Genomic DNA, 21299 nt, shown 5'->3' on the forward strand with positions numbered 1-21299 from the left:
GGGCTGCTTCTATTGGGCCTACAACTCAATTGAGTCCAAGTTCATGAGCTCGCTGAATAATGCTACGCCCGATTTAGAACAACCCGTTAAACCAGTTCTGCCAATTTTGTACCAAAAAATAAAGAACTCCACAAATTTGGCTAAGGAAAGGTAATGCGATGAATCGTGTTCAGGTTGAGGAATGTGAGTTATCAATGACGACAATTTTGCAGGCAAAAAAAAAAAAGACAATAATTTTTGTGTTTATTTGAAGCTTGTAATAGAAAAGTTTCAGTGTTTCTTTTCAGTGTCCTGATAAAGCTACATCAATCGTTCTCCGCGTCCATGCTACTGCAAATTGAATGTCATTTTACTATGGGAGATGAAACCGCAGAAGCAATGTTACAATGGAATCTTTCATTCTTGCTTTCCGTTGTTTGTTTGTTCATGTTTTGGCGATGTTTTTCCTTTCCTTTATTTAGTTCAGAGTTTCAGTGTTTCTTTATATAACAACAACAACAACAACAACCCTTTATTTTACTAGGTGAGTATCTCACTAGATGGGTGTTTCTTTATAATGATACTAAATTTGAAAAAACAATGGATACCCATCCCATGACTAGATCTGCAAGTGCTTCACGTGAGAGCGATCAGAACTCGGAAGGACACCACAGGATCAACGCAAAGACGGAACTGTGATCCCTGCAAGAGCCAGTGAAACGCCGTTGAAGTATACAATATATAAATTTAATTTAAAAAAGAAGGAATGCAGGGCAATATAAGAAATTTGTGCGGGTCAGTGTCACGGATCTCTTGAGTAAATTTAATTTAAAAAGAAGGTATGAAAACTTAATCTAGAAGGCTCGAAAGAGAGATAGGCGGTCATGTTGAATATGATGAGGATGGGCTAATAATACAGGAAGAGGTTATGGGGTCGACTCGCTGGAAATGTTGAAGTTGAATGCCCCCAAGTAGCTTCACATGGCGTGGGCCAATGCGGTTGGTTCAACCCAGACAATAAGCTATTAGCCGAACATACTTTCCTTTTCTTATACCCGCAAATTGATGTCCATCATATAAATAACACGCGCCTTCCTTTCCTTTTACCTCTTTCTACCTAAATTAATGAAATGAGAATTTAATATAATAATTATAATTACTAAAAAAGTCAAAATATTTTACTCTAAATTTTAGATTTCCAATAAATTATTCCAATTCTCGTATTTTTACTATTTACTATCTCTGCCTTCTTTGATGTCACCAAAAAAAAATAGCACAGTTAAATTTTTAAAAAAATATTATTTTGATTCATATTGTGAACAAATCTGGTCCTGGTTCAATCTTAGAAAAAATATATTATAATTAATTTCTCTTTGTATAAAATGTGATATTGCTAATAATTTCATTCCCACTTAATATACTATAAATTAGGATGTACGTGGCAAAGGTCATTACTACATCATATGGCTGCATCTGTTGGCATGCATATACTTAATGTGTTTGCAACAATGCTATGCTCCAATCCTTCTTTAAACAAACAAACAAATGCTTGAAAGACTAGAACTAACAATTAAAGCTAGTTGACTTCAAAGAGTTGTTTCTTAAAGAGTTAGGGTTTAAGTAGGCTGCTTTTATTAAGATTAATTATATCTTAAGGTTTTTTATTTTGCAAAATCCAACCCTAATTTTCAGATTAACATTATTACAAGAAATGGGATACTGGGGAATGTTATTCTTTGTTTTTCATCGAATATTATTGATATATCTTGTTTCTTACCACACATCATTTCTTTCACCTGACAGGTGACCGATTGTAAAATGACTGCACAATCAAGGAGTGTATAAAGTCAACAAGGCTGGTCTTGCAGGTGAGAAATGGAATGACGCCAACTAATTAAGTACCAAGTTGCTGTACACTCATCGTTTCTTTCGCGCAATAAAATAAAATAAAATGGCCGACACAACAACACACTCGCTTACACTAGTCGTCAAAGAAGCTTTACAATTCTAATAATAATATTCTAACACTACATATGGCTAATACAATAATTAATTATTGGCGGCAGGTGGGTGATAAACGGCGAGAGTGGAAGAAGAATAAGCAGCGGGCAAGGTGGATGAAAGGGAAGAGGATTGAAGCAGGGACAAGGCGGAGGACGAGGAATACGACGAGGGCTGAGGCGTCGTTTTCGGGGGAATGGAATCGACAGGCTTGTGGGCCTGATCAGAGAGGGAAGGATCGTGTTTAATCTCTCTCAATAATGCGGCAACATCCTTCATGGCGGGGCGATCGTCGGGACGCTGACTGGTGCACAAGAGAGCGATCCCGAGGGCTTGAAGCATCTCTTGGATTTGAGTGTCTGGAAGGCCTTGAAGCTTAGAATCCAAAATCGCCGCTGGGTCCGTCTTGCTGATCTTCAGCTTCTGTCTCACCCACCCTATCACGTGCTGATCCTCCTCCCCGAATGATGCGTCCACGGGCCTTTTCCCCGTTATTATTTCCAACAGTACCACTCCGAAGCTGTACACGTCGCTCTTCTCTGTGATCCTCACCATGCATCCATATTCTGCAATCCAGCAGAAACAAAGAGAGATCAGATATGTCTGGAATAATTGAAGATGGGAGTGTTAGTACGTGCGTGCATGATCGATGCATGAATGAATGATTTTTAATTTTGAGCTTTTGAGCACGAAACGGGGAGGTTGTCATGTCCAGTGGCTGTCCCAAAAGCCTAGATTGTGTGCCATTATTATGCTTTGCATATGGAATGTGTTTCCTGGCAGTGCTTTATTTAGAGTTTGTACTCGCGTCATGAGTCCAAATTCCGAACACTTCCAAAAGCAAAACCACCAAACTCTCATCATATGACTGTGCAATTCTTCTCTTCAGCTTCACTGTACGGTCCCCTCCCACTCTTCTCAACTTCCAAGCATATGGTTCATGCATCAATCACATTTGTTAACCCGACAAAACAAAAAAGGGCCACATTCTATATTCATCTCCATTGTAATGATTATTATTAGGAAAATCATAACTTTGATCTCTACATTTTTGTTATATTTTAAATTCCCATATTTTTATTTTTCATTATTTTAAGTTTTTTTAAGATTCTCACACTTTATTCATATAGAGATCTAAAACAATAAAAAAAAATTCAGGGGGTCTAGAATAATGAAAAAAAATATAGGGGTCAATAACAAAATATAGGGACCAAAAATTATTTTTTTCCTTATTATTATTATTATTATTATTATTAAATGAATTTATAGAAAAATTTATAATGCCTGGTAAACCTTGCAATAATTAGATTCATCGTTAACTTACAAGGAAAAGTTATCGTTATGGTTCATGGATTTTAGGTTGTTTGCTATACTGATTTTCTCATTGACTCGTGCCAAAATCAAAAGTCTTTAAACGGTGAGGGTGAGTTAAGACTTCAAATTAAGTTTTTCATTATAATTTTTGCAAAACCATTATCTTCCTGTGTGATGTTCCTGTGGAGAAAAAAACTAATCATTATTTTTTTCAAATTTGTTTAGGAAAAAACTAATTTTGCACGAATTTTTCATTTCATTTAACATAAGAGTTGGGGACGGGGGGGCTGGGGGGGAAGATTAATGAAAAGCACGAGTCAAAAGCAGAACACAACTGTCCCGTAATCAGATGATGGCGTATACAATGCTTATCTTATATGTGTGGTGTGCCTATATAGTAATATGTTGAGTTTACTTGTTAGCTTGTCCAATTAACTTTAAATCTGTATGCTATTCTGGAAAACATTCCCTAAAAATAAAATCAATCTGTTAGCCAAACTTGTCTCCTGCTCTTTTCCCCGTATTCGTTATGCCCCCGATTGCTCATAACAAAAACGAAAATTAACATACCTGGCGCAATATAGCCGTAAGAACCCGCGAACTGTGGATTAACAGAAAAAGGACTTTGATCGTCGTCAACCAATCTAGCAAATCCGAAATCTGCCAAACAAGGTTCGCATGTGTCTGCCAACAAAATGTTATGCGCCTTCACGTCCCGGTGCAAGATCGCCGGCACGCAGTCGTGGTGCAGGTAAGCCAAGCCTTCAGCCACGCCCAATGCTATCTTGAACCGAGTCTCCCACTCGATTAACCCGGTGCACCCCTCGTGCAAGAGGGTATCCAAATTACCATTCGGTAAATAATCGTACAGCAGTAGTTTCGTTTTCCGGTTCGCCGCCCAACCCAATAGCCGTACGATATTCCGGTGCCGGATTCTTGCTAGGGTGGCAATCTCCGAGGAGAATGCAGAGGCCGAGAATTTCTCCGATAATCTGTACCTTTTCACGGCGATCGTTAATCCCGACGGGAGATCCACTCTATAAACGACGCCGGATCGTCCGCGCCCAATCACGTTGCCAACTGTTAGGCATTTTGCCACGTCATAGATTGACAAGTCTAGCTTCTGATAGAGTGTCACTCCCAAGGGGGGCCCATCTCCACGTCGCTATCTCTACCGTTGAGGTCCAGACCGTCCTCCGGGAACCCCCGTCTTCTTGCTGCGACGACGACGTATAAGGCCGAAAGGAAAAGTGCACACGCCGTACACAGAAGGACCACCATGGCTATACGCGCCGCCTTTGTCCGCCGAATTGGTCGTTTGAAAATATTTCCTGGGCATCGGTTGCCGGGGAAGCAGAGCGACGGGTTTCCCTCGAGGACGCTGAGAGGGAGCTTTGAGAAGAAAGGCTTGTCTGGCACGCTACCGGAGAGATTGTTGTATGAGATGTTGAGGACCACGAGATTTTGAAGGTCCTCGAGATACTGAACGCTACCGGTGAGCTTGTTGTGCGATAAGTCCAGAATTCCAGCTTGCTCAATGCCGAGAACTCCCTAGGGATCTCACCAGAGAGCTTATTCCAGCTCAGGTTCAGCGCGATTTCTAGTGCCGGAATGCTCCCCAGACTGCCTGGGATTTTGCCAGAGAGTTCATTGCTACTAAGGTCCAATAGTTGCAGCTTTGTACAAGAACCAAATTCATTCGGGATTGATCCGGATATATGATTTTTTCTGAGAACGATCTTGGTGAGTGCGCCAAGGGAGCCCAGGCTCGGGTTTAGTTTACCTTCAATTAGGTTATCGGAGACATCAATAAATTGAAGTGAGACTAGCTGGCTGAGACTTTCCGGCAAGCTTCCTGATATTAAGTTGGAATGAATGTCCAGAAACGCTAGATTCCGACTGCCTGAGAGCTCTTCTGGAATGAATCCTGAAATGCGATTGCTTGCAAGATCAAAGAAAATCAAGTTCTTAAGATTTCCTATATTTGGTGGAATGTTCCCTGTGATTTTATTGTTGCTCGCTCGGAACCGAATCAGAGACGTACAGTTCCCAATCTCAGGGGGTATATTCCCGGAGAGATTGTTCGAGAGTAGTAAAAGCTTATTCAGATTCTTGAGCAGGAATATCCCCTTCGGTATGGAACCCGTCAATCCATTCTGTGACAGATCAATTGCTTCCAGATTTTGACAACGCGACAGCGAAGATGGTATAGTTCCTTCGAGCTTGTTGTGCCACAGAATAGTAGAGTTAGATTCCCAAGGTTCCCAAATTCAGAAGGTATTGTACCCGTGATTAGGTTGTTGTCCAGCTCAACGTGAGTGAGTAGCTGGCAGTTTCCTAATTCTGTTGGAATCTCACCCGAAATCTGATTGACGCTGAGTTGAAGTTCCTCTAGCAACGTCAAATTTCCAAAACTTTTGGGAATGCTTCCGACAAGTGAGTTCATCGAAATGTCAATGACGGATAGTTGGTCGCAATTTCCAATCTCCGGCGGGATGATGCCAACTAGATTGTTCTGCCATAGTAGAAGATTTTTGAGGTTTCCAAGGTTTCCCAGCCTACTTGGTATAGACCCTGATAGGGAATTCTCGTACAGATAAATGTTCTGAAGCTCATTGCAGTCCCCAAGTTCGGGAGGAATTTGGCCAGAGAGAAGTGAAGTGTAAATTGCAAGAGTGTCAAGCTTCTTAAGAAGGCCCAGAGTTGGAGGAAGAAAACCTGAGATACTAGTTTCAGCCAAACCCAAAATGACCAAGTCGGTACAGTTGCCAATTTCGTGTGGCAAGGGGCCTTGAAGGTTCTTGTTTCCTCCAGCTCTGATCACTTGCAGGTTCCTCAAGTTACCAATGGTCCTGGGAATTTCACCACCTAGTTGATTGTCATATAAAACCAGCAACGCCAACTCTGTGAGATTCCCGATTGCACTCGGAATCGAACCTACGAGCTGGTTTGAGTTCAGATGGAGCTGCTCAAGCTTTGACAAGAAGCAAAGTTCACTTGGAATTTCACCAGTCAAGGCATTGCCGCTTAAGTCCAAGAGGTCGAGCAGGCCAAGAGTGCCTATTTCTTTCGGAATCGTACCAGTGAGGTTCGCTCCCGTTAGGACTAGCTTGTTCAGGGAAAGCAACGAGCTGAAATTAGAAGGAAGTGTTCCGACCAAATCCACATACCTCAGATCTAATTCCACAACCTCGTTGTTGGAGTTGCAGCTAACTCCAGACCAGCCACATGGTGCACTGTCATTTGGATTCCAATTGCTCAACACCTCCAGGGATCCCTTGAGGGTTCTCTTCCATGAAAGAAGAGCTTCTCCTTGCGAGTTTACTGCAAAAGCTAGAAAAGAATGATGAAGTGAAAGAGAAAAGCAGAGGCAGAGGAGGGTCCATGGATTTACAGGCATTACAACAATGCTACGAACTCCAGTGACACGCAGAACAGGGGAGAGAGACTTGGGTCTAGGGAGGAACAACGGTGAGGAACCAAAACATGTCTTCTGAGCTAGTGCCACGTTAAAATAAAAGATATATATACAAGTTAAAAAAACCCAGAATCTCCGGATCTAAGAACAGGTAGGCCAAAGGCCATGATGTTTGGGCACAGAGAAATGGAGCGTTTGATAGTTTTTTATTGGCGTTTGTTTATGCTGATCTGAGAAGTGAGGGGTGGAGGGAAGAATTATAACCTTTCTTTTTATTGTGACTCGTAAGTTTTGATTTGAAGTGAGCAACAGGGATGGGGTGGGTGAGTGGATGGCTTCCTTCGGAAAATTTGTTTTAATATCAACTGGTTATTTTTTTGTATGTGGCCTTACGTGAAATAATCTTTCATTTTCGATTGGATTTTTCCGCTACATATTGAGAAGAGTTGGATACAAACATGGGCAAAGAGTGGATTTTGTCCGCGACAGATTCAGCCAAGGCCAACTAGTTTTGATTCTGACTTGCTTTTGTATTGAATGGATTTGCGACGAAGCTTATTTGGATTAGTTAATGATGCATCATTTTAACCTCTTCGACTCTTGCGGCCAAAAGTTACCATTTCCATATGAAATAAAGACAAATTTATAATTTTCACGGTACGAGCATTCAACTAATTAAAAAGAACCCCCATTTCTCACTCAGGAAAAAAAAAAAAAGGATTGCTTCATTAGATGGCCGAATAATTAAACTAGTGGTTTTATGTCGCTTTAAAGGAACATACATAACCAGCCTACCTTATTGATTTTAATTTTATAGTATCTCTTTAAATTTGGCGCTGGCGCTTTGGCAGCGTCTGACCAGCGAACCAAAGAGGCACGAGCAGATAAGCTTTTGCGCTTTCTGTGGTTTTGGTGGGGAAGAAAAGGTAATTCTGCGTGGTTTGTACAGTTGTCAAAGTACGAAATTAGATTTAACCTTTCATAGGATCGGTTTTTTCAAAAGGCTGGAAAGAAAACACATTAAAGCACCAAGCACTGATAATTCTAATTAAAGGAATTGCGGAGGAACAAAACCTTGTGAAAGGACGATAAGTAAAATAGGGGGAGTGACCGTAAATATCAAGCCGCTCCATCAGTCCATATTTACAATACTTGTCCTTTCGTGATGGGAACAATGACCATGTCTGCTCCTCCTGCCAATCCCTTATCAGGGATTTAATTAAATCCTTAAACCATGTCGTTTCCAATTGTCCGGAAGAAAGATCCCATGTATAAACCGATAATTAATGGCTCACAATTTAGCACTTACTCACGAGTCATGACTCATGAGTCAGTGATGGATTATTAATTGTGAAAGAATTATATTAAGGGAGACAGGGATAGGGAAAAGAAAACAGAGAGAAGTCAGTTATAATAATCGAGATGAATTTATTGGATGTTAAAATATGAAGAAGGTATAGTTAGCAGGAAATATTTATTTAATTAGGTTAGAAGAAGTAGTGACTAGTATGTGGGGAGAGAGTCACGTGACGGAGCGGGAGGAGAAACTGGGGGTGGAGAGTGGAATATAGGAAGACAGAGATATGGATTTCAAATGGACAGAGCGTGATGGGGATTAGTATATAATAAAATAATGAAAATGAGAAGAAAGCGTAGCGATGGGGGAATCCAGGCAGGACGGGGGGCTGGGGCTCACACGAGAAAGGATTGGAAAGGGGAGGCGGCCATGTCCCCGACGTCCGACGACGTCGTTGTCTGATGAAGTGAGAGCTTTCCTTGGCATCCACAACCGCCGACCCCCTCTCCTTTCCTTTCTAGTTTCTTCCCAATCAATTCTGCACTGTTCCGGTGTTACTTCCATACTCCTTCCTTTTCGTGACGTCCCTGATTGCGTCCTTTGCGCTCCCCCTCTCTTTCATACTCTTCTCAACAATATTAACGACATATTCATTTATCCATTGCATTCTAACTATGTGCGAAGCATTCACACTACAAGCCCCCCGCGCGCGCGCCTCCCAATACTTTTTTCCTTTCAACTTACTGCCACGTAGGCTCGACATATGAGAGTGCTTCTCACACTATCCCATGTTTATTGTTTATTTTACTGTAGTTAATAAGTATTTATATTAGTATAGTTTAATTTGAAATTATATTCCATTCATTTTCTAATTGTACATTCATATATATTATTGACTTCGATCGCTGTATATTGCGTATATATTAGAATATTTACATATATTATCTACTATCTAGTGTATATCGGGAGATACTAGAAGTAATGCAATCATCAAATGCAAGAAAACTAATAGAATGAAAATCATGGAATAAAAGTAGCTCCCAGACAAAAAAAGATTAAAAAAAGAAAAGAAAAGTGAGACGAGTAGTGTTATTTAGGATAGGGGTGAATAGGCATAGAGGCGTAGGGAACATGAGGGGAAGAGGTTAACGGATGCAATGGGAATAAGAATAAGTAATTATTGGGGGGAAAATGAGGGAGGATGGTCCCGTTGGGCGTTGTGGCCCACGTCAGACGGGACCTCATTCCGCCACTCTAAACCTTCTCTCGTTTTCATCATCTTCCGCCGTTTCCCCTCTCTTCTGTTCTCTCCTGGACTTCTCTTTTTAAGTGTTTGTACTTCTACTCGCATGATCTTTACACTTTAATACAAGTCATTTCAAATATTTTTATTTTTCATTTCTGTGGGTGTGTTCTGTGCTGAGAGATGTACGGGATCTCTTTTCTTGAAAGAAAGTGAGAGTTAAAAGACTCTTCCAAGTATAATACATGTCATTAATAATTTATTCACTCTCTATAAAAACATATTAGCTGAAACGTTGACACGGGCATAGTTTTTAAATATGCAGTATTTAAAAATAAGAAACATAAAAAAGAAATAAATGATTAAAAAATTTAAAATTTATCCAGTCCTTTATATTTTGGATTAAAAAATATTTATAAAAAATGACTTACATTGTACTAGTATAGAGAAGAGGTGGAATAAAAAAAACATTATTTATCTATAACGACCCCCAATCAACATATTCACGGTTTACTTTTAGTTGGGGAGGCATCGCTGAATCCAATGACTCCAGTCACTCCACCCTCCTCCATGTCCATCCCCTGCAAAACGACAACGTCTTATTTGCCCAAGTGACTGGGGTCGCACCTCGCCGCCAGATGCAGATTCAATTCTACATGATTATGGATTATACTCACTTTTTTATTCCCACTCTAATTCTCATGAATGAATTTAATTCATTAGAGCGCCGTCAGTGACCGATCTTTTTTGTGCCAAAAGTCATTGCTCATTACTACTAAATTACAATACATGAGCAGTGCCCGGGGGAACAATTGGCCGCGCGCACGGATTATCATCCACAGTTGAAGGACCTCCTGTCAAAAACAGACCACATATTCCAAATTCAATAAGTTTACGGGTTTTTTTTTTTTCTTAGATTTTGATTGTATTCGAACCATACCAGACACATCAACTTGAGGTGTTATTTATCTGCTAGTGCAACTGTTTTGATTGCAATATCCGATTGGAGACAAAATGCATCGCAACCACTTTTTTTTTAATTATTTATTTCCCTTTGATTAAAACCAACTAATTTAGGTGAGACGTAGGAAAGCCTTGTTCTGTATGCCGGTTTTGATTAGTGCTTTTCAAGCCCTATATCATTACTTCCAAATAATGCATGTTTGTGTTCTCTCGGTGAGGTTCTGTGTCGTCTTCATGACCTCAACTCCGCACCCGCTCCTCCCATCTCTTGTTCGTCTTTTCTTTAATTAATTACCCACGCTCTCCCCAAAAATTAAAAAAACAAAAGGATTTAATTTACATTCATTATAGTAGTTTCCTGATCACATAATTTTCATATATTTATTGCATCCCGATACAGTAAAAAATATTCATCTATTTCTCACAGACAATTAATGTTCATTTTTAAAAAAATAAACATAACACTTCAATTTCCCAAAATGATCCACATATATTAATCTCACAAAGACACACTTGCCTTCTTTGTATTTTTATTAATTTATTGCTGGTAACTAATATAAGGTAAAATTTTGAAAGTTTTTAATCATTAATAAAAGGCAAGATTAGAGTAATTGATTTTATTTTTTAATTTTACCCTTGTTTAGTTGTTATAGTTTGAATTTATGAACAGAAATTTATTATTGTTATTAATTGTAAATTTGAAAAGTTACATATATTTTTTAAATTTTAATGATATAATTACTAACAATTCTTAATAAATACAAAGTTAATTGACCTTGAATTGTATTAAGGATCCGAGGAAGTACATGTACTAGAACATGGCAGTGATTTATATATATATATATATATATATATCAATTTTCATTATTAATTGGTACATCTGACGAAACTCACCTTCTACGCATCAAACTATGGTAGATGAGCGTTGGACTTAAGGGACGAGGCAAAGTGTTTGAATTGATTAATGCTTTTAAGCAATAATTGAGGTGATTAATAATTAAGAGCTTAAACAGTGGTACATAGTGTCATGCTGTGAACCATACATATATATGTATACACAGAGAACTCAGCAGTAGTACGGTTCACTCTTTATTGAACGATAGCAATAGCATGCATGCATGCATCCAACTCAGCAAAGTGCGTGCTTTACATCGACTATTTATTGTTGTTTTATCATTCCAATATAATGAGCATTATTATTCCATATAAAAATCCGCTTAAATCAACTTTGATCACTTTTATAAAATTCATTTGATCCTTCTTTAATTTAAAATTATTAAGAATCATTTTTATTCCCAAATATATAAAAAATTATAAATTATTTTAAATTTAATTATAAGTTATTTATATCTTTAGTCTTCAAATGCTTTTTGTTCAGTTACTCTACCGTTATCCATTCATTTTTTCCTGTTAGTGGGTTCACAATTAATTTTTTAACATTTGGTGCTTGACGAGAGAGGTAGTAGATTCTATGAGCAAAACGACTTGCCGCATTTACAAGTCATCATCTCCATCTTCGTCACTGTGAAGTATGGCATCAGAATTCAAAAGGATAATGGTGGAGAGGATGACTGTTTCAGCTCTACCAGCGACCTCTACAACGCTTTTAATGACCAAAACTTTGACGATACTGACGTCATCGCCCTCTGCTGAGCTTACAACTTCCATTGCTCCCACTAGCTCCTTAATTATTTGACAGGATCTCCCCTGCTGTCAACCCCACCATAGGCCCTTCCTTCACTTTAGTTGAGTGTGTTAATGAGGACATTCACCATATGGCGGAATAGAAGAGCATGGATGATGAAGAAGTAGACGCGAGTTGCAGAGAGAGGAAGAGAGGAGAGAGAGGATAAAAATATAAAAACTAATGCAGGTCCCACAAGTAATATTTATAATAAAAAATATTAAAAAAATTCTAAAAGTGGAGCCCACACGAACGGACGTCAAGGCGTTTGACACTTAACCCTGATTTATCCTTACATGATCTTTTTGGATCACTTCAATTTCCTTGACGTGGCTTTTTTAGAGTACAGAAAAGATAAAATCAAAGGCAAAGACTTCATTTTAATTTTATATATTTTGTTATAAAAAATTGTTGCATTGATCAAGCTTTCTTAAGGTAAATACAAAAAATCAAGCTTTCTTAAAACCATGACAAGTTTGTTTAAATTTATTTATTTTTATTGAAAAAAATTAGATGAGTTGAATTCATGGGTTTAGGAAGATCATGATAGACTTCGCAACTTAATTATAGAACATTTACTTAAAAATTTACAGATTATATCCATCACCAAACTCTCATGCTACTATTCGAGGTACAAGTCACTACTCATATGCATGTCAATGGCCAGGACCAACATTTATGGCTCAACTTTAAGTCTTTAACCATGTCCCAAGTCTCTCTCTCTCTCAATTTTTTTTTTTGGTTGTTGTTTCTTTCTATGCATTGCCTTCGTTATTGAATTGTGTTCTTCCCTTCTTTCTATACGGAGTATCTCGCAAGCTTTTCTTCTTTCGGCTGCAAAGTCTAAAGTTGATCATTAAGAAATAACAAAAGGGGTTCAAAGGATATGGAATATATAGTAGAATTAAACTGTTTTTTTTTTAATTGGATTTCTCTACTTTGAAGACCACTAACACCATCGAGTGAACGCTGGCTGTTTCTTAGCCACGTAGCAGTGGATAGAATTATAATCAGTAGTTTTCTGGAAACAACTGTTAGAGAAGGACAGTAGAGGCGAGAGAGAGGTTTTAATTGTATTATATTGGTGTTGGTCATTTTGGGGAGACAGTAGTGCTCCCCAGTGCAGCCCTAAACAAACAACCACAGTTCTTTTTATTGATATTGACGATTATATCTCTCCACTGAAAACGTAATTTACATATAAATCTATCGGGACATCACTCAATGGGAAGATTCATCATGTTATTATATCGTTTTTCATTATATACATGTGTGTAGATTTTAATTACTCCATACATATGTCTGTAGACACGTTAATTAAAACCCACCTTCTAATTAATATATTATATATATGTATAGGGCCATCGATGTAATTAAGATGCCACAATGAAGATTAAATGTCAAGAGAGACATTTTATTCAACTTAAGCTTTCGACAGATTTCAAAATGCCAACAAATTTTCAAAATCAATAGGCTTAAGAACTTTAAACCTGATCAAAATCAATAGGCTAAAGGCTTACTTTATTAAATAGACCTATAATTTAAGCTTGATTTTAAGTAGGCTGGGACTCAAATCATTAAAAAAAAAAAAGGTTGATCTTGTATAAATTTCAAGCTAGGCTCATGCCCATAGCCTGCCATGCAAGCTCAAGTATGTTTATTTAAATTTTGATTTGATCTGACTTATTTTCACGCTTAATAATTATATGACATGAGATATTTACAATCTACAGATATAATAATCCATGTATAGAAGCAACAAGAGAGGAATTAAGATTCGTGAATCATCACATGCGATCGCCATTTGCGGTGAACATGGCGCGTATATTAATTACAGGGAACCCTCATATTTCAAAATTGTAGTAGGTTAGGCTACATGTTTTGATTAATTAATCAATTAATGAATATTATCAAAATATGGTCTGCGGGAAACAAGAACATGTCAATGATTGATTTGCAATTTCAATATCAAAGTTCCATATAATATTATTTACCCCTTATATTGACGGTGGTATGTCATTTTTTTTTTGGAAGGGTTGAAGTGTAATTAAATGCAGTAACTGATATATAATTACCTCGAAATTACGAAATGCTAGTTACACGAAGAAATGGTAAATTACTTAACCAGTGTGATCATTTAAGAAGCTGCCCCCAATGCGAACTTAACATGAGTTCCTAACCTCAAACAATCGCCGAGTAGTCTTAACTTGATACTCTCTTCCTCTCTCTCTCTAAAAAAAAAAAATGAAAACATAAGGGTTGGCCCCCTTGCGTTTCATAATTTCTTTTTTTTAGATATAATATTTTTTATAATTTCTGTTTTGAAGGGAGTGCACTTGAGTTATTGACCATTTGAGAAGCTCCGATATGAATAGGCCACCTGCTAAGCGCATCTAGCGACCTGTTTGGGCTTATAATCATAGCCCAATCACCATAATTGGGCCTAGCCCAATGAGTTAGAACGACAATAAAGAAAGCTAAATAACCTTCTCACCCTGCCTGAGCAAAACCTTTCATGAAAAAAGAATTGGCTTTCGGGCTTCGGCCGTTGTTTTGCTAGCTACCAGTTAACTTTTCACAATCAGGTAAATCCTCGCACCGATTCATATTCCTATATAGTATATATCTTCTCTTGTTACTGAGACGATTTCTTTTGCATTAGAAATTTACTAGTTTGTTGTCGCGGAGAATATAAATATACGATACCAATTAGATTGTTTACATGTAATTGTGTGACTGGACTTGAGTCAATATAAGAAATTTTATATTAAATAAATTAAAGTTTGATTTAATAATATATAATATAGTATGAATATTTCTAAATTCGGCAGTTTGAGTTAAGATGTAAATGTTATTTTTCTCCATTTATCCTTTCTCTAATTTTGGGCATTCTCTCCCTACGAATAAGAAGATCAAGGGAACAAATACAACATTTATTATACATATATAATTGGATATATAAACATATATATATATATAGAGAGAGAGAGAGAGAGGAGTGAGAGTGTATATAGAGTTTATTTTCCTCTCAATCGATCTCTCTCCTTCTATAATATCAATCCATAACTTTATAATTTTCTTTTGACCAGAAATAATACGATTCAAATGAAGATATGCATCGGTGGGTTCTGGTTTTTATAAGCCAAAAGCAAACGGAGAATAACATGGGGCAGAGGTGCAGGAAATTAAAGGAGGGGTCAAATTGCAGCTCGAAGTTTGTGAAGGAGGGACCGTGTGTTGTTCCATAGCTTTAGAGCTTCAGATTCGTCATTGGCTAAACTCGAACAGCCACTCTCGTTGCAATCTGAGAAGTATTTCCCACTCATCCCCTCTGTCTGTGGGCTCACCGCAACATAACACGTCGTTGCTGCAGCCTGCAACATTATACTCATTTTCTTTACATCTCTCATTAATATATTTTCTCTATAATCTTTTTTTATTATTATTTTCATAGCATGTTTGTCTCTGATTCTGTGGATTACAAACTTTTTATTTGCCTACAAACCTGAGGTATCGATTTCAGAAACTTGGACACGACGAAAAGCAAGACACCTGAGGAAGATTGACGAGTTAATAAATTTAAAAAAAAATCAAAATAAATTAATTGAAGTTGATCGTTGAGAAAACTGAAACCTGCCAATAGACCCTTGTGAGCTCCCATAATTCCCGTCATCGCCATGCCCGGATGGACTGCATTTATAGTTACTCTTGCATTTCTTTCCTGTATGTACGTAGTTGTTAACATTTCATTTTCAAAACATGAATCAAAGTTTGGCATGAAGCCAGCGAATAATTAATTAACATGAATCAGGCAACTTGATTCTGATCTTTCTCTCACCTTTAGCTGTTTGGCCATTTCCTTGGCATGCAAAATATTGCATAGTTTTGACAGCCCGTATGCACGCCCGCTGCTAAAGCTGCATTTGTTATTCAGAATAAAACAAATTAAAAGTTAAGTATATCAACATTATTATTATGCTAATGCAATATCAAACTGGAGCATATTTTGCACATGAGTCGTTGAGGTTGTACTTTGTTCCGTTAATCATGTCCTCGAATTGAAAAGCTTCTCTTTTAACCCATTTATGGACTGTTGAAGACACGTTTACTATTCTTCCTTCAATGCCACTCTTCTCTGCTGTTTCTATCATTCTCTCCAATAGCATTTCCGTTAACACAAATGGTCCTGCAGTCAACAAATTATCAGTTATCCACTTCATTTATATGAGTTCTTTTTCCCTGCTAATATTCAGTTATTCACTTTAGAAAACGGCCAATGAGAGATTATTGCATGTACGTGAACTTTAATAAAGTTTAAATCCTTAAAAAAAATTTCTAAACAATGAGTTGTAAATATCAATTTGAATAATTACAAACATAAATACTTGTTATAATTTAAAAATTATATTTAATAATTAAATACTTATTTGTGATTAAAAATCTTAAATGTGTAATTATCTGAATTAATATTTCTAACTTAATTTTGCAAAAAAATTATTGAGATTTAACTATTGTTAATTTTTTTTGTCAGAATTAATTTAATGTTTTGAAATCTAACAATTATTCTTCCAAAAAAGTAAACCCCAACTTTTTCTTTGTTTAGAGGGATTGCCTAATAAAGACAACACCAACTCACTTGATCAACTTGAGGGGCTTCAATCACTATTGCATCATTCTTATATTTGATTTAATTTAATGACTTTGACTAATTATGTATTTGCTTTAATCTTAATCTACGGTAGCGCTAGCTGTCCCCCACTTAAACTAATTAAAATTAAAAAGAGAGAGACTCCCTCCATCCCTATTTATAAGAACCTGATTTAGAAATTAAATATATACTGTCCCTTTTCATAAAAGTCTGTTTAGAATTATAAGAAAAATTATACCCATAAGTTTTCAGATATTCCCCTATTGAATGAGTAAAAAATAACAAGGTGAAATGGGAAGTAGGGACAAATTGTAGCGATCTTCATGGCCCAAAAAAATAACAAACAAGATACTTTTTTATCAGTCTCCGTGAATGCCCAGTGAAGCTCATATAATTAACTAACAGAGACGGGCGAGTGAATATCATGTCTTAAAAAGCACATCTATTATTGCGAAGTGAAAAATTGAAATGAGGTTTGTAAAATCTGGACTTGCACATGCTGATCAAATCAGTGATTTCTCAAAGATGTAGGCCTTGTATGCGTTGACAATTTCCAATTTTTGGGAAGTACTTTCCCACTTTTCTGGTGTGGGAAGTTTGGATAAGAGGCACACAGGGCACTGCTTCTATTTTCCTGTTCCTAATTTTATTTTCCCGGATGATTTTTACAACAACAAGCCCATCAATTAGAAATTAGAATGCTTGGTTTAACAAGAAATAAATCATCCATTAACATCCCCAAAGAAAACTTCCCTCTCACTCCTTCCCCAGAAAACCAAACACTCACGAAGTATTGGGCTTTAAATTTCAAGTCAATACAGGCATGAAAAGGAGACAAGATCTCTGAGACAGAGAAGTAAATGTACGTACCTAAGTAATTTGTTGCAAAGGTCATCTCAATTTTATCTTTAGAGAACTCCAACTTGGGAGAGTAAATCCCTGCATTATTTCTGCAAAATTGGTGCGTTCAAGAACTCTATATAACAGATCAGGAATGATATAAGTGCGTGTCGTCCACGAATTAATGTAGTGAAATGATGATCGAGAAACTCACATGAGAATGTTAAGCGGAAGATCTAAAGCCAAGAACTCGGAACAAAATCTCTGGACGGAAGCAAAGGAGCTGAGCTCAACCTCCAGCAATATAACCTCAGCATGTGGACTCTCTTTCAGGATATTCTCTCTCACTTCGCTTGCCTTCTTCATGTTCCTCGCACCAATCACTACTCTCACTCCTCTCTTCGCCAGCACTCTCACCGTTTCAGCTCCAATTCCAGAGGTCGCCCCTTCAAATATTATTTCAGATCAACACTATTAGTTAAGGTCTTTGTTACGTGCCACCATATAGTTAAGATGCATACATATTCTTGAGATTCTATCATTCCTTCTCTTTGTCGATGATGAATCTGAGGGGATGAACTATAAGGAAATGGGCCCTGAGATTTTTATTTTTTTTTGGGAGAAAAGTTTCTGCGTCGATGGTCGCAGATGAGGTGATCGATATCTATGCTCAATCAATGAGAGAAAGTACGTATGTACAGATAAAAGAAAGAAGACCATGGCTTGCTACGGCCGAAAGAATCGACACGTATATGCTCATCATGCATTCATTCATACCGATGAGAAAGCTTGAAATTTCAACATGAAAATTGACTGGTTTAGCGATGCAAACTCGAGAAGCGATCCATCAAAATCCACAAACAAAACGAAAAGAAGGATGACACAATTTTCTGATGATTAGAAGGCATGCATGGACAGCGCTGGGAGAGAAGATATACCAGTAATGAGAGCAGTGAGATGGGAGGGAGGCATGGAAGAAAAGTGTTGAGTAACTTGCTCGGCGGTGGAATTAGAGCCAAAACCGCTTTTCGCCTTCATAGCTCCTTAGTCCTTTACCTTGCCTGCTTGAAACCTTTAATCAAAGGATATGAAAGATAGAGAGAGAGAGAGCGCATTTGGGTTGTGAGACTGCAAGAATAACCATGGTTATATACATAACGCATGGTTCTCCTTTCAAAATAATTAAAAAAATGATAATAAAATTGTTTGAATTATATAAATGACAATCTAATCTCTCAAAATATTACAATTCTATTAAAGTTTTTAGAAATCTTTTTTTAATAAATTTTAAATTAAAAATATCATTTTACTATTATTGATAATTTATTATTTCTTATTTAATTCTTGTAATTTTTTTTAAAAAATCATGCTTTTTTAAACATAAATCATAACAAAGTTTTTTATTTTAAGAACTTGTTATTTAATAATATAAATTATACTTAATAAATTATGATTTCTTATTTAACTCTTATGATTCATGCAACAAAAGTTGTTATTCTTCAAGTAAAAATTATAACTGAAGCTTTTTAAATAACAGAAATTACACTTAACAAATTATGATTTATTATTCAAATTTTTAATTTACATAATATAAGTTGCGGTTTCTTAAATAAAAGTTGTGATCGTTATTTTTAGTAAGTGTAAAATAATCTTTTCACTAAAAAAGTTATTGATAAAAAGATCCCTAAAAAATTTATTAAAATTATAATATTTTAAGAGATTAAATTATTATTTCTATAATTTGGAGAGATTTTATTGTTATTTTTTCAAGTAATAATGTATTTTTATTTGAATATTATTCTCCAATAAAATGGTTAATTATTTTCAAAATAATCTATCTATTCATCATTATCCTTATTTAATATAGTTTTTTATTTTAAAATAAATATAAATAATTTATTTATTAGAGTTGCTTTAAAAAAATACATTAATTATATCTTGAATACTAATTTTACATTTTTTAATATTTAATCCTTCAAAAAATATTTTATTCTCTCCCCATTCTAAATTATATGACACTTTTAAATAAAATCTCACATACTAATAAACCTCATTAAATATACTCAACAACCTTATCTTTCTAAAATAAAAATATAAACTTTTAAAAGTACTCATCATTTAATATATTGAAAAGAGAAATGACAGAAATTAATTATAGAGGGAGAAATTATGATATTAAAATTGATATATTTAATGAAACTTTAATTTATACAAAATATTTTATATTCTGGGATAAAAAAATTTTTAAAAAATATTTTATAATTTAAGATGAAAGGAGTATTTAAATACACACATGATGGGTAAACATGGTAGCTATGATTATTTAGTCCTTGGACCAACCTGAGTGGATTGTTAATTCTAACTTGGCCAAAGAGCTTATGTTTACTTTTTGCACATTTTCTGAATTTTATTTTTTTCCAGAATTTTCTGGATTTTTATTTATCTGCCAACATGTGTTCCTTTTTTGCCTTCTTTCCCCGTTTCATGATCTCGTAATTATAGAATGTCATTCTTAAACGGCATTTATTATGAGATAATAAAACTTTTAATTTTTGATTAAATTTGTTTCAAACATCAATTTGATTTTTTAAATTTAAATTTTATTAATTTGGTTCTTTAAATTTAATTTTTATCAATTTAATCTCATATATTTTCTTCAATTATATATCATGCTAGTCTCTTTTAAATTTTAAAATGTAAATTGACTCTGAAATTAGTTAATCTGATATGTAAACTATAATACTCTAAAACTGAAAACTGATTTTTCCTCGATAAATGATTTATTAATAAAAACTTCAACTTATTAAACACATGATAAAAAAAAATTTCCATGATAATATATATAAAGCAAAAACTTATTTTTTATTCAAAAATAATAATAAAAACTTATTTTCATAAACTCTACTAGGGTAAAAAATAATATTTCAAAGTCCTTCCATAAACAAAAAAAAACTACCATGATAATTAAGAAACAAATTTATAATTAAAAGTTGCAAATTCCAAACAATAATGCATGTCTACCAACCCTATCTCCTTCTTTTTTTCTTGACTGTAGTCCACACTTAGTACTATTCACTTGATCAAAAGTAAAGCAGTCCAAACTCTACATGCCACTTGTTGCATCCAATTAAGAGCATACTATGTGGTAATTTGCACAAAATAAACCCCACACTTTTCATCCCAAACCCAAACAAGTTATACATAAAAGGTTTCTAAACAAGTCATGCATAAAAAATTTCTAAACAATTAAACATACTTTCAAATATAATAGTTTCATATTAAACATATTCATATAAAATTTTTCACCCAACTAACAATACATTTTTCCGAACATAATATTTCAAACATCAATTTCTTTCAATTGAACACATCTAACCAATCACCTTATAACACACATCATAATATAAAAGTAGAAGTTATATTTGCTTTTTGTAAGCAACCTTCCTCTCACAAGTGTTCTCACTTGTAATTAAACAATAATCACACCTTAACCTTATGGTTAAAATAATTAACCTCATTATCCCGAACATATTTTCATACAACAACCCATCAAATTTAATCATTCTCATCATCATTAGAATTAAACATAACTTATTTAACCTTTAAATCATTAATCAACACTATTATTAGCTCAGCCTCATAAAATAACTCTAAGGTTTCAAATATCACCCAACCATCACATTGACTATCACCAAAATCATCAAATATATACTTAGTTATCCTCAAACACTCCAAAAAATCCAAACCCATGGCTGGGATCTCCCACAAGTGCAAACCCTAGCCATTTTCATCATAAGAACTACTTAAAATGAAGATTAGAGGGTAGGAAAAATGTTAGATATGTTACCTTGAGCTATCAGGGAGCCAAATTTGTGCATAATCACTATCCTTTGTCAAACCCCAACAAAGCAC

At 35.6% G+C, this 21299-nt stretch overlaps 2 protein-coding genes across 2 annotated transcripts; both read right to left on the minus strand.

The window, feature by feature from the left end:
- Positions 1-1696: 1696 nt before the first annotated feature.
- On the minus strand, positions 1697-6942 carry LOC129320396 (leucine-rich repeat receptor-like serine/threonine-protein kinase RGI4). Its single transcript, XM_054965823.1, is given in 5 exon segments — positions 1697-2546; positions 3865-4431; positions 4434-4823; positions 4826-5530; positions 5533-6942. Coding segments are annotated over 5 exon segments (3342 nt in total). The 5' UTR covers positions 6695-6942; the 3' UTR covers positions 1697-2028.
- A 7874-nt stretch (positions 6943-14816) lies between these two features.
- LOC129319909 (short-chain dehydrogenase TIC 32 B, chloroplastic-like) lies at positions 14817-18501 on the minus strand. The gene is made up of 8 exons (XM_054965018.1): positions 18326-18501; positions 17602-17833; positions 17418-17497; positions 15932-16085; positions 15738-15816; positions 15533-15620; positions 15405-15451; positions 14817-15273 (listed from the first exon to the last, which is right to left on the minus strand). The coding sequence occupies exons 1-8, from the start codon at positions 18423-18425 to the stop codon at positions 15097-15099; spliced, it is 957 nt and encodes a 318-aa protein (XP_054820993.1). The 5' UTR covers positions 18426-18501; the 3' UTR covers positions 14817-15096.
- Positions 18502-21299: the final 2798 nt, after the last annotated feature.

The sequence above is a fragment of the Prosopis cineraria genome, unplaced genomic scaffold, assembly GCF_029017545.1.
Source record: "Prosopis cineraria cultivar Desert tree isolate PC_DT_omini unplaced genomic scaffold, ASM2901754v1 PC9, whole genome shotgun sequence".
Classification (NCBI taxonomy): Eukaryota; Viridiplantae; Streptophyta; class Magnoliopsida; order Fabales; family Fabaceae; genus Prosopis; species Prosopis cineraria.